At 47.3% G+C, this 26764-nt stretch overlaps 1 protein-coding gene across 5 annotated transcripts in view; it reads right to left on the bottom strand.

Annotated features, from left to right (window-relative positions):
• ZDHHC14 (zinc finger DHHC-type palmitoyltransferase 14) overlaps positions 1-26764 on the bottom strand; it is a 297998-nt gene that overhangs the window by 58268 nt on the left and 212966 nt on the right. For all 5 annotated transcript variants that reach the window (XM_015137052.3, XM_028846700.2, XM_015137053.3 and 2 more), the window contains 1 exon segment: positions 23739-23897. In XM_015137052.3, the coding sequence (XP_014992538.1) occupies positions 23739-23897 (159 nt within the window).

The following is a 26764-nucleotide window of genomic DNA, read 5'->3' as shown; positions in this document are numbered from 1 at the left end:
CTTTCCTCCTTATAAACCACCTCTTCTTTGCTAGTAGCGTCCCCCAGGGGGAACCCATTCATTTCGTGCCCTTTGCCGCCTCAACCCTCACATCCGGGCGGTCAGCAAGAGGTGGTCATGGTCTCTCTGATCTTTCCTGTTCTGATCCCCCGTGTCTGAAGGCCACTGCACTGTGCCAGCTCTTGTCTTGTCCCCTCTTGCAGAAGCCACTATCACATCTTCCTGGACACCCCTCTTATGTGTCCCCCACACTGTTGCCAACGGGGCCTTCCAGTGCAAATGGCATCTCAGAGCCTCTTGCCTGAAGTCTCCGGGTGGTTCCTAATGCTGCTGGCGCCCCACTCTCCCTCACTGGCTGCAGCCTGAATGCATCTGCAGAGCCGAGTGCTCTGAGGTCTGGGTTTCCAAGCTGAGCTCCTTGGGTGCCAGGGAAACCTCTCGCCCCCTCTCACCTCTTCTTCCTTCCTCTTGAACTACAGCAGTTAGACCTATGTCTGTTTTATATATTGAGTTTCCTCATTATTTTTCATTTTCTAAAATGGATCACTGCTTACACCAAAAAAAAAAAAAAAAAAAAAAAAAAAAAAGGCAGTCAGCTAGTAAATGTGGCAAATGCTGACTGTAATTACTGTGAGCAGTTCTGAGTGAAGTTCCCAGGGTGCGATGCTGCCCCGTTATGAAACACCGACATGATGGGCACGGTTGGCAGGACGTAGGACTCTATGGCAGAGGACTTGAACTTGGGTCCTGGCCTTTTGCCTACTTAGTGATGTGATGTGCACAGTTTTCTGGGCCTTAGCAAGTCGGATATGCTACAAAAGGTTATTTCTAACTCAAATACTACAATTCCATAGCTAAATAAAACTTTTCAAGAATTGAAGTCAATTGTGTCTACACATTTCACTGAATGCGGAAATGCTGGCCAGCCCAGCAGCAGGAACTCTACAAACAAAGTATTTACGAGAACAGGAATGCTTACAGACCCAGGCTAGGCCCAGAACAGATTGGTGGTGCTAATGGCACTCAGAAATGACGAAGTATGACATCAATACCCCTGCCAGCAGACTTGGGTCTGCGCAGACGTCTGGAGCTCTAAATATAGTGTGCTGTTTTTGTTTCTTGTTGTTCACATAAAGCTGCAAGCACTTCACTGAGTCACTGCAGTCCAGTCAGCAGGTCCTTAATTACTTTTCTCAACAAAGGCACTCAGAAGAACAGGCAAAAGTTCTACCAGTTAGGACTCGCTATGGAATGTAGGGGGCCCACGGCAAAATGAAAAATTGGGACAGTTGCTTAAAAATCATTAAGAATTGGCCGGGCACAGTGGTTCACGCCTGTAATCCCAGCACTTTGGGAGGCGGAGGCAGGTGGATCACCTGAGGTCAGGAGTTCGAGACAAGCTTGGCCAACATGGTGAAATCCCATCTACTAAAAATACAAAAATTAGCCGGGCATGGTGGCGGGCACCTGTAATCCCAGCTACTCAGGAGGCTGAGGCATGAGAATCGCTTGAACCCCAGAGGCAGAGGTTGCAGTGAGCCAAGATTGCGCCATTGCACTCCAGCCTGGGTGACAGAGTAAGACTTTGTCTCAAAAAAAAAAAAAAAAAAAAAAAAAAAAAAAAAAATCGTGAAGAATTTCAAGCTGGAGACAGCAGAACACCAAGTCCATCTGGGGCCCTGTGCGAGGAAGCAGGTTGTACACCAGCGACCCCGGCCCTGCTAACTGCCATAGTGTTAGTGTTACGGTCTGGGAGTGTGATTTTCCCATTTGTGGTGGATCATTGTCTAGCAATTCCATGGGGTTTTCTGAGAGGATTTCTAAGAACATCACACAGTCAGGAGGTTGTGATTTCCTCGGAATTAAGGCCTAGTCAACAGCCCCTTTTCTATGGGGAGCCTTGAGGCTTTCTTCCCCTTGAACTACAGCAGTTAGACCTATATCTGTTTTATATATTGAGTTTCCTCATTACTTTTCATTTTCTAAAATGGATCACTACTTACAACCACCAAAAAAAAAAAAAAAAAAAAAAAAAAAAGAATCAGTCAGCTAGTAAATGTGATAAACTTGACTGTAATTGTCGTGAGCAACCGTGAGTTGCCCGGCTAATTTTTGTATTTTTAGTAGATGGGATTTCACCATGTTGGCCAAGCTCGTCTCAAACTCCTGACCTCAGGTGATCCGCCTGCCTCCGCCTCCCAAGGTGCTGGGATTACAGGCGTGAGCCACTGTGCCCGGCCAATTCTTAATGATTTTTAAGCAACTGTCCCAATTTTTCATTTTGCCGCGGGCCCCCTACATTCCATAGTTCCTGGAGGTGGGGCTGCCCCCTTATGAAACACCGCACAGTGGGGCACTGTGGGCGGGATGTAGGACTCTACGGCAGAGGACTTGAACTTGGGTCCTGGCCTTTTGCACTCCCCCCGCCCCCCACCAAGAGCTGCGGTGCCTTCACCCAGGTGCACCAGCCAGCAGGGGCTTTCCAAGAGCTGCCGTTTTCCAGCCCAGGAGAGGCTGACTGGGCGAAGGTGTGATGGGAACAAGTTTACCAAGGAAGGAGATATGATTATCAGGGGTCCATGAGAGGAAGCGTCAGCAAACGCTAAAACTGTCAGCCCTTTCAATACTATTTTCCAAGAATGTCAGAAACTGTAACCTCTAAGGCAACCATTCTTAGCCTTTTTTTTTTTTCATTCCCTACTGCTTTAAAACTCTGATGACAGCTATGGATCCCTTCACTCTCGTGCACTCAAACAACATTTTAGGTACAATTTCCTGAAGCCTGTGCTTAGGTCCCAAGTTAAGAATGGTTGACCTATCAGGTTAGTTCACAGAAACTGAAATAACTTATTTCAGACGATGAGATGGATGTGCTGCCTACTGCTCCAACAAGGCTGCTTGAAATGCTTTATGTCACCAGTAATTTAAAACTGAGCTGTTCTAAGAAGGCAGACCAACAGGTGCCTATTGTGTGGCATGCTAAATGTGTCATCCCCAGCGTCCCAGAGGTATACAACCTAAAATCCCAGCCACAGGCAGGCTGGCACCCTGGGCTAACTTCAGCATAAGTCAGTGCAATCCTGGGCCTATTCAGAAGGAGCTACTCTAGTTACGCTTTATTCCAGGGTTTCTTAAACTAAGGGTTGTGATCAAATAGTGAGTCATGAAATTGATTTAGTTGGTCATGACCAGCACTAAAAACAAACAATAAAATAGAAAGTATCAAGGCATCTTCTGTGGGAAAGGCAAGTGCTATTTCATGCCCTTTATGTGCATATCTGTGTGCATTGGATCCCAGTAGAAAATACATTTCCTACTGTGAGCTGCCTTAAAACACAAAAAGTTTGAAAGCTACTGTTTTATTCGGATTTGTAGGAGGCACACGTGAGGCCCTCAGATATATCTGTTGAGTAGGTAAATACATGAGTAAGTTGCGTCAGTCACAGACCTAAAGACACCATGAGTCATTTTCAGTGATGGCATTTCCACCCTCCCAGAACTGTGCAAGGATTACTAGCTCTTGATCAGACTTAATTTTTTTAAATGATCATTTCTCTTGGAGTCTGATATTTTAAAATTTGTACTTCTGGTAGGTTTGAGGGTGAGGCATATGGGTTTCATTTAGTTTAGATTGGATGCCAGAGGCTTTTTTGTTCCCCCAGTTGAGAACATTAACCTCATCAAAGGGCCAAAAAAGCAATGTACTTTTTTTCTTTTTTTTTTCCCCTAAGAAAGACGACTATGATGGACACATGAAGTTAGATACAGCAAGAGGAGCATCAAATTCTCTTTTTCTTCTTCCTTCCCTCCCATCTCTCCTTCAGTAAATACTACTGAGCAGCTGCATGCCAGTCAAGGCGTTGGCTGGTGGGAATACAGTGAGGGAAACTGACACAGGCCTGGCCTCTTGAAGCTTACCCACCTGTGGGCAGAGACACTGGCCACCTGAGTCCACAAGTCCCCAGTGTATAACATGAGAACCCTGGTCAGAGCTGTGAAGGAAGCATACGGAGAGCTATGGGAAGTGTGTGCAGTGGCAGGCTTCCCTGAGGAACCCACGCCTGAACCCCTCCCTGAAAGATGAGCAGGAATTAACAGAGAGGAACAGAGGAGGCCTGGGGGCTGGTGCCCAGGTGGCACGCAGGACTGCGGTGCAAGCCGAGTTGGAGAGGTGGGTCTTGTACACCAGGTTAAGGATTTTGGCCTCCTTCCCATAGTGATGAGATTCTGTTTGGAAACGGTCACTCTGATGTCGGTGTAGAGGCTGGATTAGATGAGGAGCAGGAGTGGATGGTGGGGGTCCTCCAAGAGACCTTTGCAGAGTTAAGGTGAGAGATGGTGGCGGCTTGCAGCTGGCCGAGGCGGTGCATGGAAGGAAAGCAGAGTTAAGGTGAGAGATGGTGGTGGCTTGCAGCTGGCCGAGGCGGTGCATGGAAGGAAAGCAGAGTTAAGGTGAGAGATGGTGGCGGCTTGCAGCTGGCCGAGGCGGTGCATGGAAGGAAAGCAGAGTTAAGGTGAGAGATGGTGGCGGCTTGCAGCTGGCCGAGGCGGTGCACAGAAGGAAAGGGATGAAGTGGATGAAGTTGGGATCCACCTAGTAAGCAAACTATACAGAGCCTGGTGATGGATTAGGTGAGCAGGGTGTGGCAGAGAAAGGAGTCGGGAGGACCCTCATGTCTGTGCAGTCTGTGAGTGGCCTTTAGCAAGGTGGGGGTTGCTGGGGAAGGATGATTTGGGGTGCTTTTATCTCCCCAAGCGGACATGTCCAGCGGGCAGCTGCATATGCAAGTCTGGAGCTCCAAGGAGAGGTCTGAGCTAGAGACATAAGCGTGGCAGAAAGAGAGACTGCGGAAAGCAAAAGGAGGAAGGCACGGAGATGAACACACACTCCTCAGAGCCACAAAGCCAAGAACCACACACACACAAAAGGGACGGAGCTGGTCAAAAAGATGCACAGACAGGGAAAGTCAGATGAACAGAGACAGACTTTGATGAAGCAATCGCTTGTGGCTTTTCTGGGTATGAAAGAAATATATTTTGAAAGCTGAGTTGCAGTTTGACAATTCCAGGCAGAAATGAGGTGAGCACTTGGCCAGAGGCCACCCTCCCCTGCTGGCTCGGCTCCAACCTGCAGGGACACATCTACCTTTGCCTCGGAAGAAGGTCTCTTTGCCCTGGGCACTGACACCATGGTTGAGTATCACTGACAAAGCCAGGACAGGATGAAAATGTGCCCGGGAGGCCCCAGAAATTCTGTTGTTGAGGCTTTCCTACTGGCCAGGGATGCTCTCTCCAGAAAAATGTATTAGACATGTAGCCTTATTCTTTTGTCATAAACTGTTTTTAAATAAATAAATGCACAGAATAAAAAAGACATCATACATTTAAAAATTTACATTAGATGTATTATTTTACATTATCAGAGTCCTCTATCAAATCATTTTTTTAAAAGTGCACATATTCGCCAGGCACAGGGGCTCATGCCTGTAATCCCAGCACTTTGGGAGGCCAAGGTGGGCAGATCACCTGAGGTCAGGAGCTCGAGACCAGCCTGGTCAACATGGTGAAAACCCGTCTCTACTAAAAATACGAAAATTAGCTGTATGTGGTGGCATGTGCCTGTAGCCCGAGCTACTCGGGGAGGCTGAGGCAGGAGGATTGCTCGAACCTGGGAGGTGGGGGTTGCAGTGAGCTGAGATTGCATCACTGCACTCCAGCAGACAGAGCAAGACCCAGTCTTAAAAAAAAAAAAAAAAAAAAAAAAAAATGCACTTATTCATGGCTCCCAGTCTTACATGAGCATATCTGACAGAAGTCTCCAGAAAGTCCCACAGGGCCAGCCAGGCAGGGATTCTGCTTTCTGTGGCAGTTCTATTTCTCATTCTACACTTATAAATTGGCATTCTGATTATGAATTGGCTGCCCAAGCAGCTTGATACCAGGCAGAGAAGTGGCCGTGGCTGGTTTTGCCTGGTGAGAGAATGCTGGCCCCTGTGACAACGCTGGTCCTGCAGTCATCTGTTGAAAATGAACAAATCTGTATTCTGGCTTTCTGCATTCAGGGTGAGAGCTCGGACAACGTGGGTCTGTCCACAAGCTCCAGCCCTCTAAGTCCGGTGTCTGAGACCAAGGCCGCCCTGTGGTCCAACGTGCGTCTTCTCCTTAAAACGTGTAGCCCCTCCCTCCATCCTGACTTCCAGGGGCTGCTGAGACACTCAGGAGTGACTGACAGGTACCTGAAATGTGGAGCCTGTTGAGATAAAAGGAGGCTCAGCAGAACTTCTCGGCAGAAGGGTAGTTTCTATTTCAGGTGTAGATTCTTGACTCAGGTCGTGGGTGGGATCTGCCCTGTTCAGCTGTCTGTGAATACCCGTATTTAAGGCGGTTGGCGTCACTGCTTGGGCCTCTATGATGCCAACAAAGGACTCCCCTGGGACTGCCTGCAGCCCCCCCCCTCTGTGATGAACTTCAATGATTCACCCCACAAAGTTATAGGCAAAACTTTCAGAAAGCATGTTCCGATATTACTTCCCAGTTCTTTGTCCCCAAGGAGTTGTTGCTACTTGAAGGCAGGCCTAGGTGAGCAGACCCTGATCCAGACTGGCTCTGCCTCTGGGTCCCACTGCTTGTTCCCCTTGACACTTTGGGCTCTTCTTCTGACTCCATCGGCTTCAGCCCCTGCACAGAGCCCCTTCAAGCATTCCACTGCTGTCCACCGGCTCTCCTGAAGGGCTTGCTTCCTCCTTGGGGCACCATCTCCAAGCTCAGTGCCCCGCCACCTCCCCTGGTCCCTATTCTGTGGCCCCACAAGACAGAGAAAGACACTCACTGCTCAGAGCAGAATGGAAGATGGACTCCCCATTTGTGGCACATGATGGCACTTCTTATTCAAGATCCTCGAACAACCTAGCTCACTCAACACAAAACTCCTCCTGCTCTTTATGACGTTGCTTTGTAAATTGTACATCACCGGGCAAAAGAGAGGGTGATGATGGGGAGACATTCTGGATAAATGGAGCATTCTGAGTGCCCTGGCAAGCATCCTCAGCTGCTCCTGGAGTGGTCATCACCCTACACAAGGAAGCTTCTCCTTCAGGGCCAGCCACGGACTTCTCTGCCCAGTGCGAGCTGCCCTTGGTTCCTCCTAAGGCCCGTCCTGTCCAGTGCTGTTGCTGCTATATCCATTTCCCATCTCTCGCTTTCCCTCCAGGTGTGCAATTTTTGACACAGGCAGTGCTCAGCTCTGGCTCTTTGGAGCTGATCCCACTGTTTCGAGGTCCTCATGTTTATTTTAGGCTGCCACAGATCAAGTTCTAGACCAAGAGTCCGCGGGGTCCAGGTATTTACACTGAATTATATACTTTATAGACTCAGGTTACCAAGTCAAGATCCACTTAAAATATGTGAACTCTACTTCTCCTTAAAAGTATTACTTGGTAGCATGGGGGAAAGAACCATGCTCTCAGGAACCAGAGGGGTCAAACACTCTCCTTTGCCCCAACTCCAGGAATTGAATGAAGTATCAAGTCCTGTCAGTTCTTCAGCTGAAATTTTTCCGGAATCATCCACATCTTTCTGTCTCCTCGGCCACTGCTCTGGCCTGGACTCCAGTGCCCTGTCCCGCTCTGTGAGGACAGCCCTCCCTCCTGTCTCCTTGGCTCCGCCGTGCCACTATCCAGTTTGTTCTCTGCCGGAGAGTCAGAGGACACTTTTTGAAGCATGCATTTGATAAGGCCACTTTTGTCTCTTGTCCTCAGATAAGATCAAAACTCCTTTGCGTGGCTTATAAGGTGCCTGCTTACCCCCTGGCCTACTGCAGCCCTCTCTGCCACACTGACTCACTCTGACCTGAGTCTCCACATCAGCCACACCTCTGGTCCCTCGGGCAGGCCCACCTTCTCCTGCCGGGCGTCCTCCCACTTGCGCAGCAGTGTCTTCCTGCTAGCTCTCCTCTCTCTGCCTGGCTAACCAGAGCTCAGCCCGGATGGGACGCTGCTTCCTCCAGGTTGGGCATCTCTCCTGCATGCTCCCATGTAAGCTGGACTTTCCTGTTCTGTCACTCACCTCCCTGTACCACCGGTGCCTCCTAATCCACCTGTGCTCCTCGGTGGGTATCTCTGAGCTCTTTGCAGGCAGGGCCGTGTTGACCACATTCACCACTGTCTCCCAGAGCTAGCCGAGCACGGAGCCCACATACAATCAACCGTCAGTGGATATATCTTAAGTAGGGTGAATGAATGATGTGCTTCCCGCTCTGGGTACAGCTCTGAGGACGCCCCTCTGAGCACACACAGCATGATGGCAAATCCATGCACGCACAGCGTGACTTCCTGTCCTCCAGCGAAGTGTCAGCATGAGCAAAGGTGAAAAAAAATGCGTGTTTTCAATTCGTTGGTGAAAAACAAATCCACAAATCAGTAGTAATAAGCAGTGGATTTTCAGGCACAAACCGGGTAGACACTGGTTACTTTTATCGTATGATAAATGGCAATCGCATTGTTACAAATTTAACTTGTGAGAGCCAAGAGGACATTCTGCAATACGATCTTGTTTTTGTCAACTTTCAATGGAAATGGATATGATACAAGCCCTCAGAAAGCCCATGTGGAGCTTGGAAAGAATTGCTGCTTCAAATTTAAGACAATGCTATCAATATTCTATTCTCTCTTGTGAGCAGGTTTTAATCACTTTAACTACACTGAGGGTTCTTTTCTTCCCAGTATTTCTTGGTGGTATAAACGGACTGAGGCAAACATGAACAACGGGAGGGAACGAAGTCTCTCCAGCGTTTAAACAGCCATGAAGACGGGTTCTGTTGACCCAGATCAAAGGGCAGGGGGCACCTGCACAGACCTCACCCTGCCACTGCCCTTTCTCTTGCTTCTTTGCAGTGAAAGGGTTAAACACCCTTTGCTTCCAGAATACCCCAGGCCAGGCAGGCCACACTGTGGGTGGTCCTTCCTCCCCACCCTCAGGAAACTCCTCGCTGCACACCTGTGTTTGGGTTGAGAGAGAAAAAGAGGAAGAAAGAGAGGAAGCGGAATGAGCCCACTGTAGGTGGTTGGTTGGTTTGTTTTAAAAAAACAGCCTTACAAACGCGGCATTCTTGAAAGACATGGTATTATACACTATTTGAAAAAAATCTACATAAGCCCTTTGGTCAGGTAGAGAGATGATGTGACTTGTCATCTTAGGGAGTCTGTTTTCTAACAATTTACGAGCCTCAACAAGAGTGAACCAGGGATTCTGAGCCTTCTTGTGTGTCTCATGAACCCTCAACATTCTGCTGAGGCCCGTGAACCCCTTTCCAGAATGTTTCTAAATACATAAATATGTGAGATGACAAAAGAAAGCAATAATAAAGACAACGTTTCTAACATAATTTTGACATAGTGATACAGAAAAATACATGCTTACTTATGAATACGCTAACTAGTAAGATCTATGGTTTACCAACTGCCACAATTTGGAAGTAGTAGCAAGTATAAATGTTATTCTGAGCTATCTGCAATAACCATGACACCGTATAAAATAGCTGCAGTTTCTAGTGGTGACAAACACTTCTAGTGTGATGTGTTTCCCATATTCATTAAAGGAAATATTCCATTTCATTTAGACATTAGTGGAAATAAAGATGTAATTGTTTTCCTCTCCAAGTTCGTGGACCCCTGAGTTCCATTGACATCACCCAGGTCAGGAATCCCCGCTCTAAACAAACCCTAAAAGCAAAGCTCTTGACCCCCGGTCAGGCTGTGCCCTGGGAGGTGACGGGGTCCCAGGGGTAAGCTGCACTTCTGCAGCAGGGCCATGAGCCTGCTCTGACTGCCCTCACAGCAACTGATCACCCACGCCGGCTTCTTGGGGAACTCACTCTCTCGAGGCCAGGGGCAGACCACTGGACGTTTCTTCATGTGTGGGCTCACTGCTTCCATCCAAGTTGCTGCATTCCATCATATTTCTGGCATCTTCTAATCCAAGCATGTAGCTCACCTCATTAAACTCTCTCCTCAGATTTTTCTTTTTCTTTTCTCTCTTTTTTTTTTTTTTTTTCTGAGATGGAGTTTTGCTGTTGTTCCCCAGGCTGGAATGCAGTGGCGTGATCTCTGTTCACGGTAACCTCCGCCTCCCGGGTTCAAGCAATTCTCCTGCCTCAGCCTCCTGAGTAGCTGGGATTACAGGCGGCCACCACCATGCCCAGCTACTTTTTGTATTTTTAGTAGACACAGGGTTTTACCATGTTAGTCATGGTTAGTCTCGAACTCCTGACCTCAGGTGATCCACCCACCTCGGCCTCCCAAAGTGCTGGGATTACAGGCATGAGCCACTGCTCCCAACCTCTCCTCAGATCTTAAAGAGCTCACGGGAACTGTGAAGGGGAAAATGCCCAGTTCAAAGCACAGCCAGCCTGTGTTACCCTGAAAACCAAAATGTGCAGGTAGTGTAATTTCAGGAGAGCAATGTGATCTTCATACACACCTAAGAGAGAATTTTTAAACATGTAAAGTACTCTGCACATATATCTTGTCTTGTTAACTTCATGATAATCCTGGGGGAAGAACTAGCAAGTTGAGCTTATTTATGACTTTGCCTGGGCTCAGCCGGGTTATAACAGATGGTTACCTTCTCTACTCCTCCTGGAGTCTTCAAAAGCCTGTACAGGCTGGTGACCACATGTGATTCATCCTCCTCTCCTCTCCTGCATGCCCCCCGCCCCCCACCCACTCTGCCCACGCAGAGTCTCATTCACAGTTGACACCAATTGTTGGACACACGACAACGTTCCTGCTGGGCTGGGGGAGAAGTCATAGCCTTCCTCACATGTTAAAATCTGACTTGTCCACCTGCTGCTTGTCCGCTTTCAGGCCCACTGAGTGGCTGTCTGCTCTAAGTCCATGAACCGTAATGAACCTTCACACAGGGCCTGGGAGGCTGCCTTCTAGCTCTCACCTTGCCGTCTGATCAGGGTTAAGTCTCTGCCCTCTCTGAACCTGAGTTCCACAGCAAATGGGGGTGATACTTTCCGCCTGGTAACACAAGGAAGATTACCTCCAAATGTAAGAATCCATACATAAATAAAGGATGGTATTATGAAAACGGAAGAGCTATCTTAGTACAAATAGTTTCTATGTATTCATTTCACTTATTTAATTAAAAAAGATAATCATTACATTTCCAAAGGCACATTACTAGATTATTAAATACACTTTCTTCTTGCTTCTCCCAAAATACAATGTTTCCATTTCAATTAGTCTTTTATTTAAAATACTTTTCAACCTTTTTTAAAACAAGATAAAACTTAACCTGTTCCAGCAAACCTAATTATTTCATAGCTCTTTTTTTAAAAATGTACACACACACATTAAGCTTTCAAAACTAAGGCACATGGGTTATGATTCACTATCGAAGTTTCTAGGCTTTAACACCTCAGTTCTGCCCAACTCCTAGAAATAGTGGGTGGAATTTGGTGAAACATTTATTGCCAACACCCAACAGAGAGCAGTTGGATCAGCTGACACAGCCACAAATATCTTGGAAGAAGAAACTTCAGGGCTAGTAAGGTATGTTTCATCTTCTGCTTCCCTAACTCCCATATCCATTGCTGGAAGCCAATTTCAATTCTAGGCAACTCAAGTCAACAAGAGATTATGGGGCACCTAGCAAGGCACTGTGTTGGGCCGGGCGCAGTGGCTCACGCCTATAATCCCAGCATTTTGGGAGGCCGAGGTGAGTGGATCACCTGAGGTCAGGAGTTCGAGACCAGCCTGATCAATATGGTGAAACCCCGTCTCTACTAAAATTACAAAAATTAGCTGGGCGTGGTGGCACATGCCTGTAGTAACAGCTACTTGGAAGGCTGAGGCAGGAGAATCGCTTGAACCTGGGAGGCGGAGGTTGTAGTGAGCCAAGATCGTGCCACTGCATTCCAGCCGGGGTGACAGAGCGAGACTCTGTCTCAAAAAAAAAAAAAAAAAAAAAAAAAAAAAAAAAAAAAAGATGTAACAAATACACAACTGTTTCTTAGAAAATAACTGGTCTTGGGTCTTCAAGTCTCCCCTCATGTAAGAGGCTGTATTGTTCTAGTAAAAACAGTCATCCCTCTGTATCCAAGGGGGATTGCTTCCAGGACCTCCCTCAGATATCAAAACCCACAGATGCTCAAATCCCTGCTAAGCAATGGAGTAGTGTTTGCATATAGCCTACGCACATCCTCCAGTATACTTCAGGTCAAGTCTAGATGATGATGATGATGATGATGATGATGATGATGATGATTTTAAGACAGGATTTCACTCTATTACCTAGGCTGGAGAGCCGAGGCATGATCAAGGCTCACTGTAGCCTCAACCTCCCTGGTCCAGGTGAGCCTCCTGCCTCAGCCTCCTGGGTAGCTGGGCTTACAGGCACCCGCCACCACATCTAGCTAATTTTTGTAATTTTTGTAGAGATGGAGTTTTGCCATGTTGCCCAGGCTGGTCTTGAACTCCTGGGCTCAAGCCATCTGCCCGCCTCAGCCTCCCCTGTACCCGTTCAGTATAGACATAATTTTTTTCTTAGTATATTTGATTCGAGGTTGGTTGAATCCATGGATGTGGATCCCATGAATACAGAGAGCCAACCGTATTCACTTCTCTTCCTCTTGAGGTGGCGTGCCCTTCCCTGTCCCATTGACATGTTGTGTGCCTTCCTTGGGTGATGGAGTCCTCACCACAGGCAGAGGTTATAAGGGATACTGCATGTCTCAGTTCTTGGCTATGGCAGCCAGTACCATAGGAAGCTGCCCTCCCTTCAGCCTGGGTCCTGGAAAAACATTTGAGGAGACCTGAACCTGGACCAATGCCTGGGGCCAAGCCTTGCCCAGTCCCCAGAGCTGCCCCAGATGTCCCACAGGCACACGAGAAAAAGAAATGCTGCTTGTTAAGGGCTACAGAGGTTTTTGAGTGTGCTTGTAATGTGGCATCATCAGACAACAGCTACCTACCACCTGTCATCAACTCACTTCATACTCGGATGCCAGATCAGTCCTCCTAGGGCTGAATTCCAGCCCTCTCAATCTCCTGCTCAAGCATCGTGCTCCAGTGGCTGAGTCAAAGCCCTCTTTCCTGGATGGGCATCCAAGGGCCTCTCAGTGTGGCTGCCAGCTAATTTCTTCAACCTTTTCTCCCATTTCTCCCCTTTATGGGAATTGATCTAAAATGACCATCCTGAGTGCTACAACCTTGTCAAATACTTCTTTATGACGTTAGTTAACTTTTCATGGCTACGTGGAAGACTCCTTAAGGGCAGGGAACCTATGTGAAGTATCTTTGCCCTCTACTTGCACATAGCAGCCAGTCCGTAAATGCTTCTGGATTCACTGTAAACGCTTGCTTCACAAAGTGTTCCACAGAGACAGCGGGATTCCTCACCTGACTCTCCATGTCCAGCCCTGGGCCCTGGCACTGCTATGAAGCACTGTGGACGTCCCACCCTGCGGTGAGCCATGGCAACATCCACTTCAGACACCCAGGGGGATGATGGCCCCACGGTCTGGGGTGTGCAGGAACTTTCCAGAGAGCTCAGCGACTAGCAGGGGGTGCAGACATGACTGGTGGCTTGGACCCAAAAGCATGGATTAGACTGTTTGATCGATTTTTAAATTTGGTTACAGGACCTGTTGCTTAAACCACAAGGAAAGGACTAAACTCCAGACACTTAGACAAAACTGACAGGCTAGCATGAAAGTGCGGGCGCCCTCAGCAGCAGCAGAACCCAGCCCGGGTACAGAGCACTCCAGAAAGCTCAGAGGAAGCATCCTCATGGCGGGTGAAGAGTAAGCAGCTCCTCGCATGCTCAGGAGCCCAGCCTTCCTGACGCTTTCAGACACCCCTGCCAGGCTGGATGCCCTGCCTCCCCTGAACATCCCTGAGCTTCTGTCCTACCATTCAGTACCCTGGGTATGTCCACACACTGGCCAGTAACTCCTACTTAGCCTTGGCAACTCAGCATAGGGACCAATTGGGGAATCTGGGCTCTCCCAGAACCTGCACATGGCTCCTGGTGGCACTGAATGCATTCTATTTTTTTTTGAAACGGAGTCTTGCTCTGTCACCCAGGCTGGAGTGCAGTGGCACCATCTCGGCTCACTGCAACCTCTGCCTCCCAGGTTGAAGCGATTCTCCTGCCTCAGCCTTCCTAATAGCTGGGATTACAGGTGCGTGCCACCACACCCAGCTAATTTTTGGATTTTTAGTAGAGATGGGGTTATACTATGTTGGCCAGGCTGGTCTTGAACTGCTGACCTCAAGTGACTGGCCCACCTTGACCTCCCACAGTGCTGAGATTACAGGTGTGAGCCACCATGACCAGCTGAATGCATTCTTTCTTTTTTTTTTTTTGAGACAGAGTCTCATTCTGTCCCCAGGCTGGAGTGTAGTGGCACGATCTCAGCTCATTGCAACCTCTGCCTCTCAGGTTCAAGTGATTCTCCTGCCACAGCCTCCCTAGTAGCTGGGATTACAGGGGCGCACCATCATGCCCAGCTAGTTTTTGTGTTTTAAGTAGAGATGGGGTTTCACCATGTTGGCCAGGATGGTCTCGATCTCTTGACCTCGTGATCCACCCACCTCGGCCTCCCAAAGTGCTGGGATTACAGGCGTGAGCCACCGCGCCCAGCCCTGAATGCATTCTTTATCTCTGCGTTCCCCAGCCAGAATGTAAGACGTTGCCTACCAAGAATGGTGCATTTTAATGGTCACTTTGCAGATTTGGAAAATACAGAAAATAAAGGAATGGACGATGAAGAAGTCGCTTACACACACACACACACACACACAACAGCATGTGCATGGGCCCTGAAGTCACTTTCTGTAACTCATCTTTGGACTTCACAGAACTTCATAATATCAAATAGTACATGTTTCCTTGCATCGTTCTAGGTTTGAAATGTTATTGTTGTTTGTATGTTCTTCTAATTACATTTCACAGCTATTTTATCTTGCCCCTTGACTTATAATTAAATTTAAACAAATTTGTGGAGAGTACATGTCTTGATTTTTATTACAATTCCTAACTGATACATAGTATGCTACTTTAATGTATTTATTAGGTAACTGATAAACCTACTAAACATACAAAACTAGTTCTAATGTTTGTTGGTACTGTTATTATTGTTCTTGTCAGCTAGAAAATATGGTGATTTTGTTTGCTCTTTTTTGATAGTTATATATTTGTGTTTATTTTCCTACTTTATCACATTAGAAAAGACATTGTAAAATATTAGTAATGATACTAGACATCCTAATTTGTTCCTAATTTTAATGTAAATCATGCCAGTGTTTTGCTATAAAGAAAATGTTAGCTTCTTTCCTTTTTAACACAATGTTAAAGAAATATTCTTCTGTATTAGTTTTTAATCGTATAGTAATAGTTTTACATAGCAAATTAGCACAAATGACGGGCCTTCAAACAACACAAAGTCATTATCTCACGATTTTTGTGGGTCAGGAGCCCAGCGCACCGCAGCCGGGGGAGCCTCTCCATCTGCAGTCAGGGCCTCTCCCCAGCTCCGTGCTGGAGGCAGGATTCACTACCTTCCAAGGGCACCCAGGCCTCCTGTGCGGCATCTCTCCAGCTCTGCTCTTGAGGGCTATTGGAATTACATTGGACCCCTTGGATAATCCAGGATAAAGTCTCTCAAGTCAGCTGATTAGTCACCTTTTAGGACATCTACAGAGTCCCTTTTGCCAAGCAAGGTGACATAACCATTAGAGCAACTCAGAGGGTGTGAGGGGAAGGGGCAGTCATGGGGGCCAGAATTCTGCCTACCACACCTCTCAATCTTGATACACTGAGTTCTACAGTTAGAAATGAATGTCTCAGCCAGGAGCGGAGGCTCACACCTGTAATCCCAACACTTTGGGAGGTCAAGGTGGGCCAATCACTTGAGGTCAGGAGTTCAAGACCATCCTGGCCAACATAATGAAACCCTGTCTCTACTAAAAATACAAAAATTAGCCACGCATGGTGGTGTGCACCTGTAATCCCAGCTACACAGGAGGCTGAGGCAGGAGAATCACTTGAACCCGGGAGGCGGAGGTTGCAGTGAGCCGACATTGCACTACTGCACTCTAGCCTGGGCGACAGAGCAAGACTCTGTCACACACAAAAAACGAAACAAATGCCACATTTTATCAAATCCCTTTTAAGTATCTATTATCATGATCATACACACCTTTTATCTTCTGACCTATTGATATACTAATAGTTTTATTACATTAAAAAATAATCACATTTCTGGAATACACCCTTCCATGTCGTGACTCTTTATTATACTGCTAGATTAAGTTTGCTATGTCTTCACATTGGCTTGTAATGTTTATACATAAGGGTGGGGGTTTTATTTTTGCATGTTATTTTTGTCAGGTTTTGGTGTTAGGGTTATACTATTTTGGTGAAATGAACTGAAAAACCATTCAACCTTTCCGAAGCTCTCAGACACTACTGAGAACATAGGAAGTACGCTGTCTGGGCCCAGCACCTTTCTCACACGATTCTTCATCAAACTTTTCAGTTTTTCATTCTTAGTAATCAATTCCAGTTTTCTATTCACTCCTTGGCCCATTTCCTATACAATCATGTTTCACTGAGATTTTTCAAATCAATTGGCATAGAGTTACACAACATGCAAAATATTTCCCAATAATTATAGAAAACAATCTCACCTATCTTTGTGTCATTTGAATCTGCTACTTCCACTTTGTTATTTTCTTTGTCTTACCAGACAATCCCTTGGTTGGTTGTTTTCTAAAGAATTAGATTCGGCCGGGCGCGGTGGCTCAAGCCTGTAATCCCAGCACTTTGGGAGGCCGAGACGGGCGGATCACGAGGTCAGGAGATCGAGACCATCCTGGCTAACACGGTGAAACCCCGTCTCTACTAAAAATACAAGAAAATTAGCCGGGCGAGGTGGCGGGCACCTGTAGTCCCAGCTACTCGGGAGGCTGAGGCAGGAGAATGGAGTGAACCCGGGGGGCGGAGCTTGCAGTGAGCCGAGATCGCGCCACTGCACTCCAGCCTGGGGCACAGAGCAAGACTCTGTCTCAAAAAAAAAAAAAAAAAAAAAAAAAGAATTAGATTCGGCGTCCTATTGGTTGTTGTTTTCTAAGTCATTGTTTTCTTGTGGTTTCCCTTAAGTTTATTTTGCTGCTCTTTTTCTGCCTTCTGGAGATGGATGCTTTGTTCATTTATTTGCTTCTAAGTTCAGTTTTGTTTTGTGTACTAGACTTTTTGAAGTATTTTATTTCGTTGGCCATCCACCATTAAAGTAAACTTCCTGTTTGGGGAGAATCCCAAAATAGGTGGGAGGCAGGGCCCCACCCTCCCAATCTCACTGTAGATGCTGAGTGTGGGGCAGTCGCCGCCGCCCTCGCCTGGCTGTCTGCTTGGGTGTGGCAACAAAACAGGCCAGGGCTCCCGCCCAGGTGTCTGAATCTGAAGTTGCGGTCTTTGAAGACAGTCAGAGTTTCAAGTCGAGAGCTGCAGCAGAGGGAACTCAGTGGTGGTGCCACAAACGTCCTACCTGTGGCACTTGCCTCCAGCAACACCCTTCTGCAGATGCAACAGGCTGTGCGGGGCTACCCAGCCTCCTCCACTGTTCCTGGTTTCTGAGCCTCATTCTCCAGCCTACTTGTGGATTCTACCGGCAACCCGACAGTCTTCCGGTTAATTCCTCTTCCGCTTAGGTTAACTATTTCTCATGTTTAAAATGTAGAATTCTGAATGGCATGGTTTTCTTTTGCATTGTTCTTACTGCCATTTTCTAAATATTTTACAACTGCAGTTTTGAAGTTTCTGTCACCCAAGATTTATTAAAAGCTTCTTTGAAAAGCTCCTTTACAAAGATTTATAAAAGTGTTTTAAAGTTTTTTTTAAAAAAGCATTACAATTAAGTATGTTTGGGCATTTCTATCTTTGTGATTCATTTCTAGTTTTATCGTTTCATCAGATGACATTTTCAGTGTGATATCTGCCTTTAGAAAGTTGGAAAGTGTTTTGGGCTTAATATGATTAATTTTTGTAAATGTTCCGTGAATGGTTGAACATGGTAAGTACACTTTGTAAAACTGAAGTTCAACGTATATTTATTATACTTATACACTGGTATACTCTACTTAGAGTTTGTTGACCTGAGACATCAAAAACAGACGTATGCTATTGTTTCTCACCTATCTTTGTGTCATTTGTATGTTAGCATTATGTGTATAACAAACGACCTTTGTATTTAACAACTTTTACTTTATATACTTTGATGCAATGTTATTTGGTACATAAATGTTGGTGACTTAATTCTACTCTTAACCAATATAAAATTACACTTTAACCTGTGTAATATGATAAATACAATACTGTCTGCCTTGAGTTCTCCTTGGTCTGCTCTTAATAATGATCCCTGGGGACTGGTTCATATTTTCACATACCTAGTTATTGTCACAGTGCCTAACACATAGATGCTTATTCCATGTTGGTGAAATGAAGAGATACGGGAAACCGGGAGAATCAGTAAAGTCCTGTTTGTTTTGGTTCCAACAAGGATACAAATCTCAGCTCCCTCCATTCCCCTCCAATGACCTGCTTTCCTATGGGAAATTAATAGCCCCCTCATCATACCCAAATAGTTACAAAGACACTGCCAAGTGCTAATCCACACCAGAAGGCAGCTACAGGACCAAATCTCTGCCATGTCCAACCTCTTAATGCACAACTGTGAAGCAAGTTCTTGAGGGCGGCACACAGCAGAGTGTATGCAACACACAAGGTATCTGCAGTCTGAGCTCAGAAATCCACACACAGAGGAAGCAGTGAGAGCAACAAGGGGGAGACACTGTGGGACAGAAGGCAGAGTGTGCAGTAAGATGAAGTCAAGTGCCCGGGAGAGGAAGAGCACAGCCAGAAAGAGGTGGGGGAATGAGAAAGGGAGCTTGTAAGGAGTTAAAAGAGGGTGGGAAAGTCCTGCCAGAAATAAAAGCGACTGGACACTGAGTCCCTGCAGAGGGTGCCTGGAGGTTCTTTGTGGCACCCACACCAAAAATGACAGGACAGAAGACAAGGGACCAGGCCATGTCCTGAATGTGGGAGGAGGCTGGTGCTGCTTGGTGTCCCCCGAGGGCTGGCACAGCCTGAGGGCTCCATGTACTACTTCCTTTGTCTTCTGGCCCCTCCAGATGTGGCATCGCAGGTGCAGAGACAGTCCCTGTGCCCAGACGAGACAGCAGGGCTGGGACCCAGGTTGCAGCTGCCTCCAGAGGCCACCTCTGAGCCTCTAGACTAAGCTGCCTGGGTCTGGCCAGAGTGAGGTAGACTCTTGTATAACTGGCTTGCAAATACTGGCAGTGTTTCATCTTACTGTCTAGCAAACTTTTTTATTAGTTTGTCCACAGTGTGTGATTAAATCTAGTACACGTAAATCCCTTTTTATTAAAGGTTTAGGCTGTACTAAAAATACCCATTCCAGCGAAAGCTGCTGGCCATTCTGACACTGGACTAGGGCCCACCAGAGGACAGACATCCCTCCTAGGGCCTTCCCCATCAGAAAAACGAGGGCAGCATGCACCTGAGGCTTTAGGACATATGTAGTGAGCCTGAGAGGGTCTCACAGGCCCATGTTTTGCCTCTTCAGCTCCTTCAGTTTCTCTTGCTTTAATGATTTGAGGGATATGAGGATCTGGGAGAGAAGAGGTGGCTCCCTGGCCCCAGCTGTTGGTTGTTTAAAAATATCCCATAACCTCAAAGCCCGCCTGGATAAATAAACAACCCCAAATGCTGTGTTCCACATGTGCAGAAGCAACGCGATGGCAAGACTCAGAGAGAACCAGAGAGACAGACAAGGATTCAGAGGAACAGACAGATGGAAACAGGCAACAGGGACAACGTCAGAGAGAGACAGAAAATATATTCACATTGATCACAGCAGATCATCTAAATCCTTCCAGATACAGAGAAACAAGGTGATTCCTACTGCTTTGTGAAGACGCTTCTTGTTTTAATCAATTACTTGGGAGCACTGACAGCGGCATTCCCGTCACTGATGAGAACATCAGTGGCCAGCCATGCGCTTACTGGCCCCTCAGTGTGCCTCAGGTCTGCTGGGTGCTGTGGTAGGCACTATCTCAGTTAACCTTCAAAAGAAACTTATGGGGTAGCACTAGGATCACATCCATTTTACAGATGTGGTAACAGCTGGGAACATTCAGATAACTTGCCAGGTTCCAGTATTACTCAATGAGTGGACCAGGATTCAGCCCTGGCCTCTGTGTTCTCCCAGCCAGGTCCCCAACCACTGGGGTCTGCCAATCAACTCTATATTTGACCAGAGAAAGCTCCTTCCTCAGTCTTCAACTGAAAAGGCCCCTATGACTTTCAAACTTATTCAGCAAAGAAAATTGCTCTTCTGAATGGCCTGGGAAGCTGCATTTTTCTTCTCTCCTCTCCCATGCTAAATGACATTTATTTATTGTGCTTGGGAAGGACCAGCTCAAACCCACTCATTACAAGGTAAGGGAAGCCACAAGTTCCCACCTCAGCTTTCAGCATACCACTGTGCTATTTCCCTTGCTGCAAAAAGAATTCTTTCAGTAAAAACTTTCCATCTAAAAATAAGATCATGGCTAATCTGCAATTACACTTCTCAGTGGGAGACATTTGCCTTCCACTCTATTTTCCTGAATGCAGAAGGTCCAATCTGCTGTCCTGCTCATCAGTCAACCAAAGGCCCAAGCGTCCCGTAATTAACCGGAAAACTGAAGCTATGCAGGTTTCAATCACTGGGTGGTGTTTTGAGGAGCCCTGGGGGCAGCTTTACTTTAGATCACTCATATGCTACTCCTTCACCTGTCCCCCACGGAGCTGGCCCTGAGCACCACTCAGAGGCTGCAGCTCGCGATGTGCTCCTAGGCTCCAGTTTTCCTCCTCTAGATCCCGCTCCAAACTTCCCCACTTCCTCTCCTTTCCCTTTCTCCTTCCTGTTCTGGGTCTCCCATATATAGACCACCACCATGTTCGGTTGCGGATGCTGGGTGGCCACCGTGACTTTGATTTATCAGAAAGATGGAGGCCTGGCTCCTGGCCTATTATAGGCTGGTGGCTTCTAGGTTCATGGCTGGTAGAGTGCACAGAAGGGGACCCTATTGGAAACACTCACATACAGAAGTACACTGTCACCAGGCAAAGGCATAGTTGTGATAAGGGGCTTTTACATTTCATTCATCAGGGTTCTTTAAGGGACATAAACACCTGTGGGCAATGGGAGGGAACAAATGTGATTATATGAACTTTCAGAACATGTCTGATAATAATCCAAAAGGAATTTTAAAACAGTAAGTCACAGGAGATTGAGAAGAAAGTTTTGACTGTGATTAAAAATCTAGCCTAGGCTGGGAGTGGCGGCTCACATCTGTATTCCCAGGATTTCGGGAGGCCAAGGCAGGTGGATCACTTGAGGCCAGGAGTTCAAGACCAGCCTGGCCAACATGGTGAAACCTTGTCTCTAAGAAAAATACAAAAAAATCAGCCGGGTGTGGTGGCATGTGCCTGTAGTCCAGCTACTCGAGAGGCTGAGGCAGGAGAATTGTTTGAACCTGGGAGGTGGAGGTTGCAATGAGCCGGGATCACGCCACTGTACTCCAGCCTGGATGACAGAGCAAGACTCCATCTCAAAAAAAAAGAAAAAAAAAAGAAAAAAAAAATCTAGCCTAGAGACAAGAAACAGAGGATAAATGAGTGGAAACACTGGGGGTGTTTAGAAATGAGTAAAAAGTTTTATAAATGACAAAGAGAAGGCAGTGCCCAGTAAGACCTTTAGTTTTGTAGATAACAACACCCTACCTACCAAAATACAGACTAGAATAAGGCATTAGACCTCCAGGAGAAGGCATGCAGAATGACAGAAGAGTTTATGTGCACAGGTGTAAGACACACACTGTTCCATCATGTCACAGGCCTGGAGGTCAAAATTACAACCCAAGAAAGGGTGCTGAGAACTCCTACAGGTAGACGGTTCCCCCAAAGACATTTAAGATGCTGTGCTCCTTCAGCTTAATTTGTCCCCAAGGTAAGTGTGGAACGGACACTGGGGCTGGTGTCACCAGGAAGGGTACTGGTGCTCAAACAAAGGTTGTTGTGTGTCCTTGTAGAATCCCTGGTGTGCCCCCACATGGAGAACTAGGTGTAGTTTTGGTCATTGCATCTATAGAAGGTCAAGACATTGTTCAGAGAAAGCCAATCAAAACTATCAAGGGAGGAGGAGTAACAAGAGCACGAGCAGCTAACAGTTACAGAGTGTTTGCTACATGCCAGGCACTTTCCACCTGTTCATTCATTTATTCTCTCCACCATCCCATGCGGCAGGCAGTTATCAACCCCACTACCGAGAAGAGGAAACTGAGGCACACAGCGTTTCAGTGCCTTGCCTGTCACGCAGCTGGTATTTGAACCCAGGCTGTGCAGTGCCAGATCCCATGCTCTTAACTATCAGCTACTTCCTACATGGGAGAAACAGAACACATTCCACACCGTTCTGTTGGGGAGGCAAGGCTGAAATTAATTTATCTACGTTAAGAAAACCAAGATGAGGCCTGATAGCGAAAACATGAGCTTTGTGCCAAACTGTAGATTATTAAAGTTAGGGTAAAGTTAATTTAAGACAAATAAACGGAAGACTGCTTTGCACAGCAGGACGTACATTATAAAATCTTATTTTTCTCAAGAAGAATTGAGACTACAAATTCTAAGACTCCCGAAGAGTGTTGGCAATCAATGCTGTGTTACTAAGGGAAGTTAGGTTTGTTCTGAGGGGCACTCCTATCCTTTCAGTTATAAGGTAACAGGGTTTCCATCGCTTATTCTCCCAGGAATACTCCTGGTCACTTCCGCTAGAGGCAGGCTACGAGTCTTCCCCACTGTGGCAAAGCTTTTGTCCTCTACTTCCTTCCCTTCCTGTCACTTGGGTGTTCTGCCATCTCCTTGCCAACCTCATCTCTAGGCAGCTCCAGCCAGAGAGAGAAGAGGGTCTGTGGGTGTGGGGAGCAGCTCTCAGTCTGCAGTGACAAGAGGCGCTTGCCAAATAATCCCAGGGGCTGGGCCCGGGTCACTTGTAGAAGGCCAGTGCTGGGCCGGTGGTAGGGCCCAGCCTTACAGCTGCAGATCTCTGAGCTCTCAGTCCCCTCTGCCTATTTCCCTAGCCTGTCCTGGCGGAAGTTGGGAGGCAGAGAGGGGAGGCCTTGGTGCTCTCCGGGAAGAATACAGATCCTAACTCCAGCCCCTGGGGGAGAAGACTCCCGGACCCTGCCTCTTTTCCTGTCCCCAGAAGGACTGGGGATTGAACGCCCCCAGCCCTTCTGAGGAGTCGGGACACACGACTGCACAAGGGTGCCTCCCGTAGGTGTGTGGCCAGCCCTGCGGCAATCAAGGGGCCTGGGGGCGACATGACTTTATTTCAAGTGCCTGCTGACCTGGCAGCCTTGGGAGACAGAGGACCCCGTTCTGGTGCCTGTGCTGGGGGAGGCGTAGCCAAGGGCGGTGCAGGGTGTAAAGAGATTAAAAAAGAGATTTGGTGACTCTAGGCCCGGTGAACTCAATCAGTGGCAAGATGCAAATGCGCCGAAATATTAACCATTACTGAGTGTTCCGTGGCGCGGGGCTGGAGAGGCGCAGAGCCCACCCGGAGGATCTGGGCTCCTGCCAGACTCCGCCCGGGCACTACTCACCTACGCAGTTATCACAAAGGCTGCAATGGGAGGCGCGAGGGGGCCGGAAAATCTTGCAGGTGAAACAGTATTTAAGTTTCACGGTCTGGCCATTGATGATGACTTCTTTGGTTCTGGGAGGCGGGCGGTACCCCCCTGAACTGGTGCCGTTTGCGATATCTGTGGAGAAAAAGAAGAGAAAGAGCGCACACCCTTCAGAGCCTCTTCAGAGCCTCCCTCGGCCTCGGCAGGACCCGTCTGCCTGGAGTGTGAGCTCCAGGGCAGCAGGCACAGTGGCTGGCACGGCCCCAGTGCCCACACTTTACTCAGGCTGGGGCTCTGGGACTCGTCCTCCACTGGGACCCAAGCCTCTTTCATTGCACACGTGCAGGGGCCACATGACTGAGCTCTGGCCAATGGAGCAGAGCACACATGGCCCCGCCCAGCCAGGCCCTTCCCATGGAGCCCCACCCCTTTTTCTCTTCCCCCTCCCCTCCCTGCAGGCGGCAGGAGAGGCCCCGGGCCACCTTGGGAGCCACAGCTGAGGAGTAGCCTGACTGCACAGAGGAGGGCCACCCTGACCTGTTCCCACCTGCACAGGTCTATGAGCACCAAACGCCTGCCTTAAACCTGGGAAGGCTAGGGTGTTACTTGTTAGTGCTGCTAGCCTTGCCCTCATTAACACACCACCCTAATTCCCTCTCCTGGAATGCCGGACTCCAAATCCAGCTCCAGGGTCCCTTCACTTTGCCCACTGGCTTCCTCAAAAATGCCAAGTATAGAATGGGAGGGGGAGAATGCAGATTGTAAAAAATACATTTTAAAAAAATCATTAAATATGTATTTTGAAAATCATTTCTACATTTTATCATCTCAATAGCACCTTTAATTTTTAGAACCAGTTCTAAAAATGTCAATGAAAATACAAACATGTAGAATTTTTAAATTTCGATTTTATCTTATAGTCTCTGATTTCACATTAAGATCACATGGGAGCTTTTAAAACTCCCCTAAGGTGTGAACCCTGTCCCAGATTCATTAAATCAGAATGACCCAGGTTATTCTCATGTGGGCAAGGGTTGAGAACCCCTTTCTCTGGGAAGACAAAACTTCCAGTTTTATTTCGCCTCACAGTCCTATTAGCCTTGTCCTATTAGTCCTATTTCCTCACAGTCCTATTAGCCTTGTCAAGAAAGTTAGGGTAGCTGGCTGTGCAGTCAAGAACAGGAGGAGCACAGGGTGGATGGAGCAGAGCAAGAACTTCCATGAGGGCTTCAGCTGAGACTCTGTGGCTGACACATGCAAGCCAGACCTAAGGGACTGGATCCGTCCTGGGGAGCGTCAGGGCTGGTAACGTTAAAGATAACTGTTCATTTTAACTCTCACCCTCTTAAAGCACATACTATCAGAGATGGTTGCAAGATACTTTTGGTTAATTTCCAAAGTGGTAGGAATCAGTCCCATCACCCACTCAGGCCCCTCACACCACACCAACTCATCCTGGGCAATAATCATTGAGCAGAACTGCTGAGATCCTGGTCCTGCCCGCAGAGATTCTTTCATTGGTGTGGGGCATTGTATTAGTCTGTTCTCATGCTGCTATTAAAGACATACCTGAGACTGGATAATTTATAAAGGAAAGAGGTTTAGTTGACTCACAGTTCCGTTGGGCTGAGGAGGTATCAGGAAGTGTATAATCAAGACAGAAAGGGGAGCAAACAGGTCCTTCACATGGCAGCAGGGAGGAGAGGTGCCAAGCAAAGGGGGAAAAGCCTCTTATAAAAGAATCAGATCTCATGAGATCACTATCACAAGAACAGCATGTGGGTAACTGCCTCCATGATTCAATTACCTCCCACTGGGTCCCTCCCATGACATGTAGAGATTATGGAAACCACAACTCAGGATGAGATTTGGGTGGGGACACAGCCAAACCATTTAAGATCTTCCTCTTTTCCTTCCTTCCTCCATGATTGTAAGTTTCCTGAGGCCTCCCCAGCCATGCTTCCTGTGCAGCCTGTGGAACTGTGAGCCGATAAAACCTCTTTTCTTTATAAATTATCCAGCCTCAGGTAGTTCTTTATAGCAGAGTGAAAATGGAGTAATACAGATGGGAATCTGCAGTCAAAGATGAGAAGCCCTGCTCCAAGAGTGATCCACCAGCATCCATATCATCTGACAGCCTAGCAGAGAAGCAGATTCTTGGCTTGTCCCAACTGAATGGGGATCTGCATTTCACTGAGATTCTCCATGATTGAAACTTTCAGGTTTGAGAACCCCACTATGGGGTGCCAGTAAATACTCCCCAGTTCACATATTCCTATGTGCCTCTTTATTATGTACTCAAATACACTCACTTGCATGATAAAGAGCTAAACTTAGAGAACAAGCTTAGTCAGGTGAGGGGCCACATCACAGAACACACCCACACCCAAGTATTTTCACACAGAGTACTTGGTGATTTAGAACAGCTCAGTGTATCTGGAGAGCTGTGCCGTTCTGCCCCCAAGCAGGGGTGCTCTCACTCACTGACAGTACCCACGACTCAACATGTCATGATTTAAGGGCTCCAAAAGGTATGCCCCTCCCTGCAGTCTTCTTTAAAAATATATATATATATTTTTTTAATTTTTAGAAATAGTGTCACTCTGTCACCCTGGCTGGAGTGCAGTGGTGCTATCATAGCTCACTTGACCTCCCAGGCTCAGGTGGTCCTCCCACCTCAGCCTTCAAAGCTGCTGGGACTACAGGTATTCACCACCATGCCTGGCTAATTTTTAAATTTTTAAAATTATTTATTTATTTGACAGACAGAGTCTTGCTCTGTAACCCAGGCTGGAGTGCAGTGGTGTGATCTTGGCTCACTGCAACCTCTGCCTCCCAGGTTCAAGCCATACTCCTACCTCAGCTTCCCAAGTAGCCGGGACTACAGGTGTGCACCACCACACCCAGCTAATTTTTGTATTTTTTTTTAGTAGAGATGGTGTTTCACTGTATGTTGGCCAGGCTGGTCTCAAAGTCCTGACCTCAGGTGATCCGCCTGCCTT

This window comes from Macaca mulatta, chromosome 4 (assembly GCF_049350105.2).
Source record: "Macaca mulatta isolate MMU2019108-1 chromosome 4, T2T-MMU8v2.0, whole genome shotgun sequence".
Lineage (NCBI taxonomy): Eukaryota > Metazoa > Chordata > Mammalia > Primates > Cercopithecidae > Macaca > Macaca mulatta.
The sequence above is the reverse complement of the archived record's forward strand: the minus strand, read 5'-3'. Positions and strand labels throughout refer to the sequence as shown.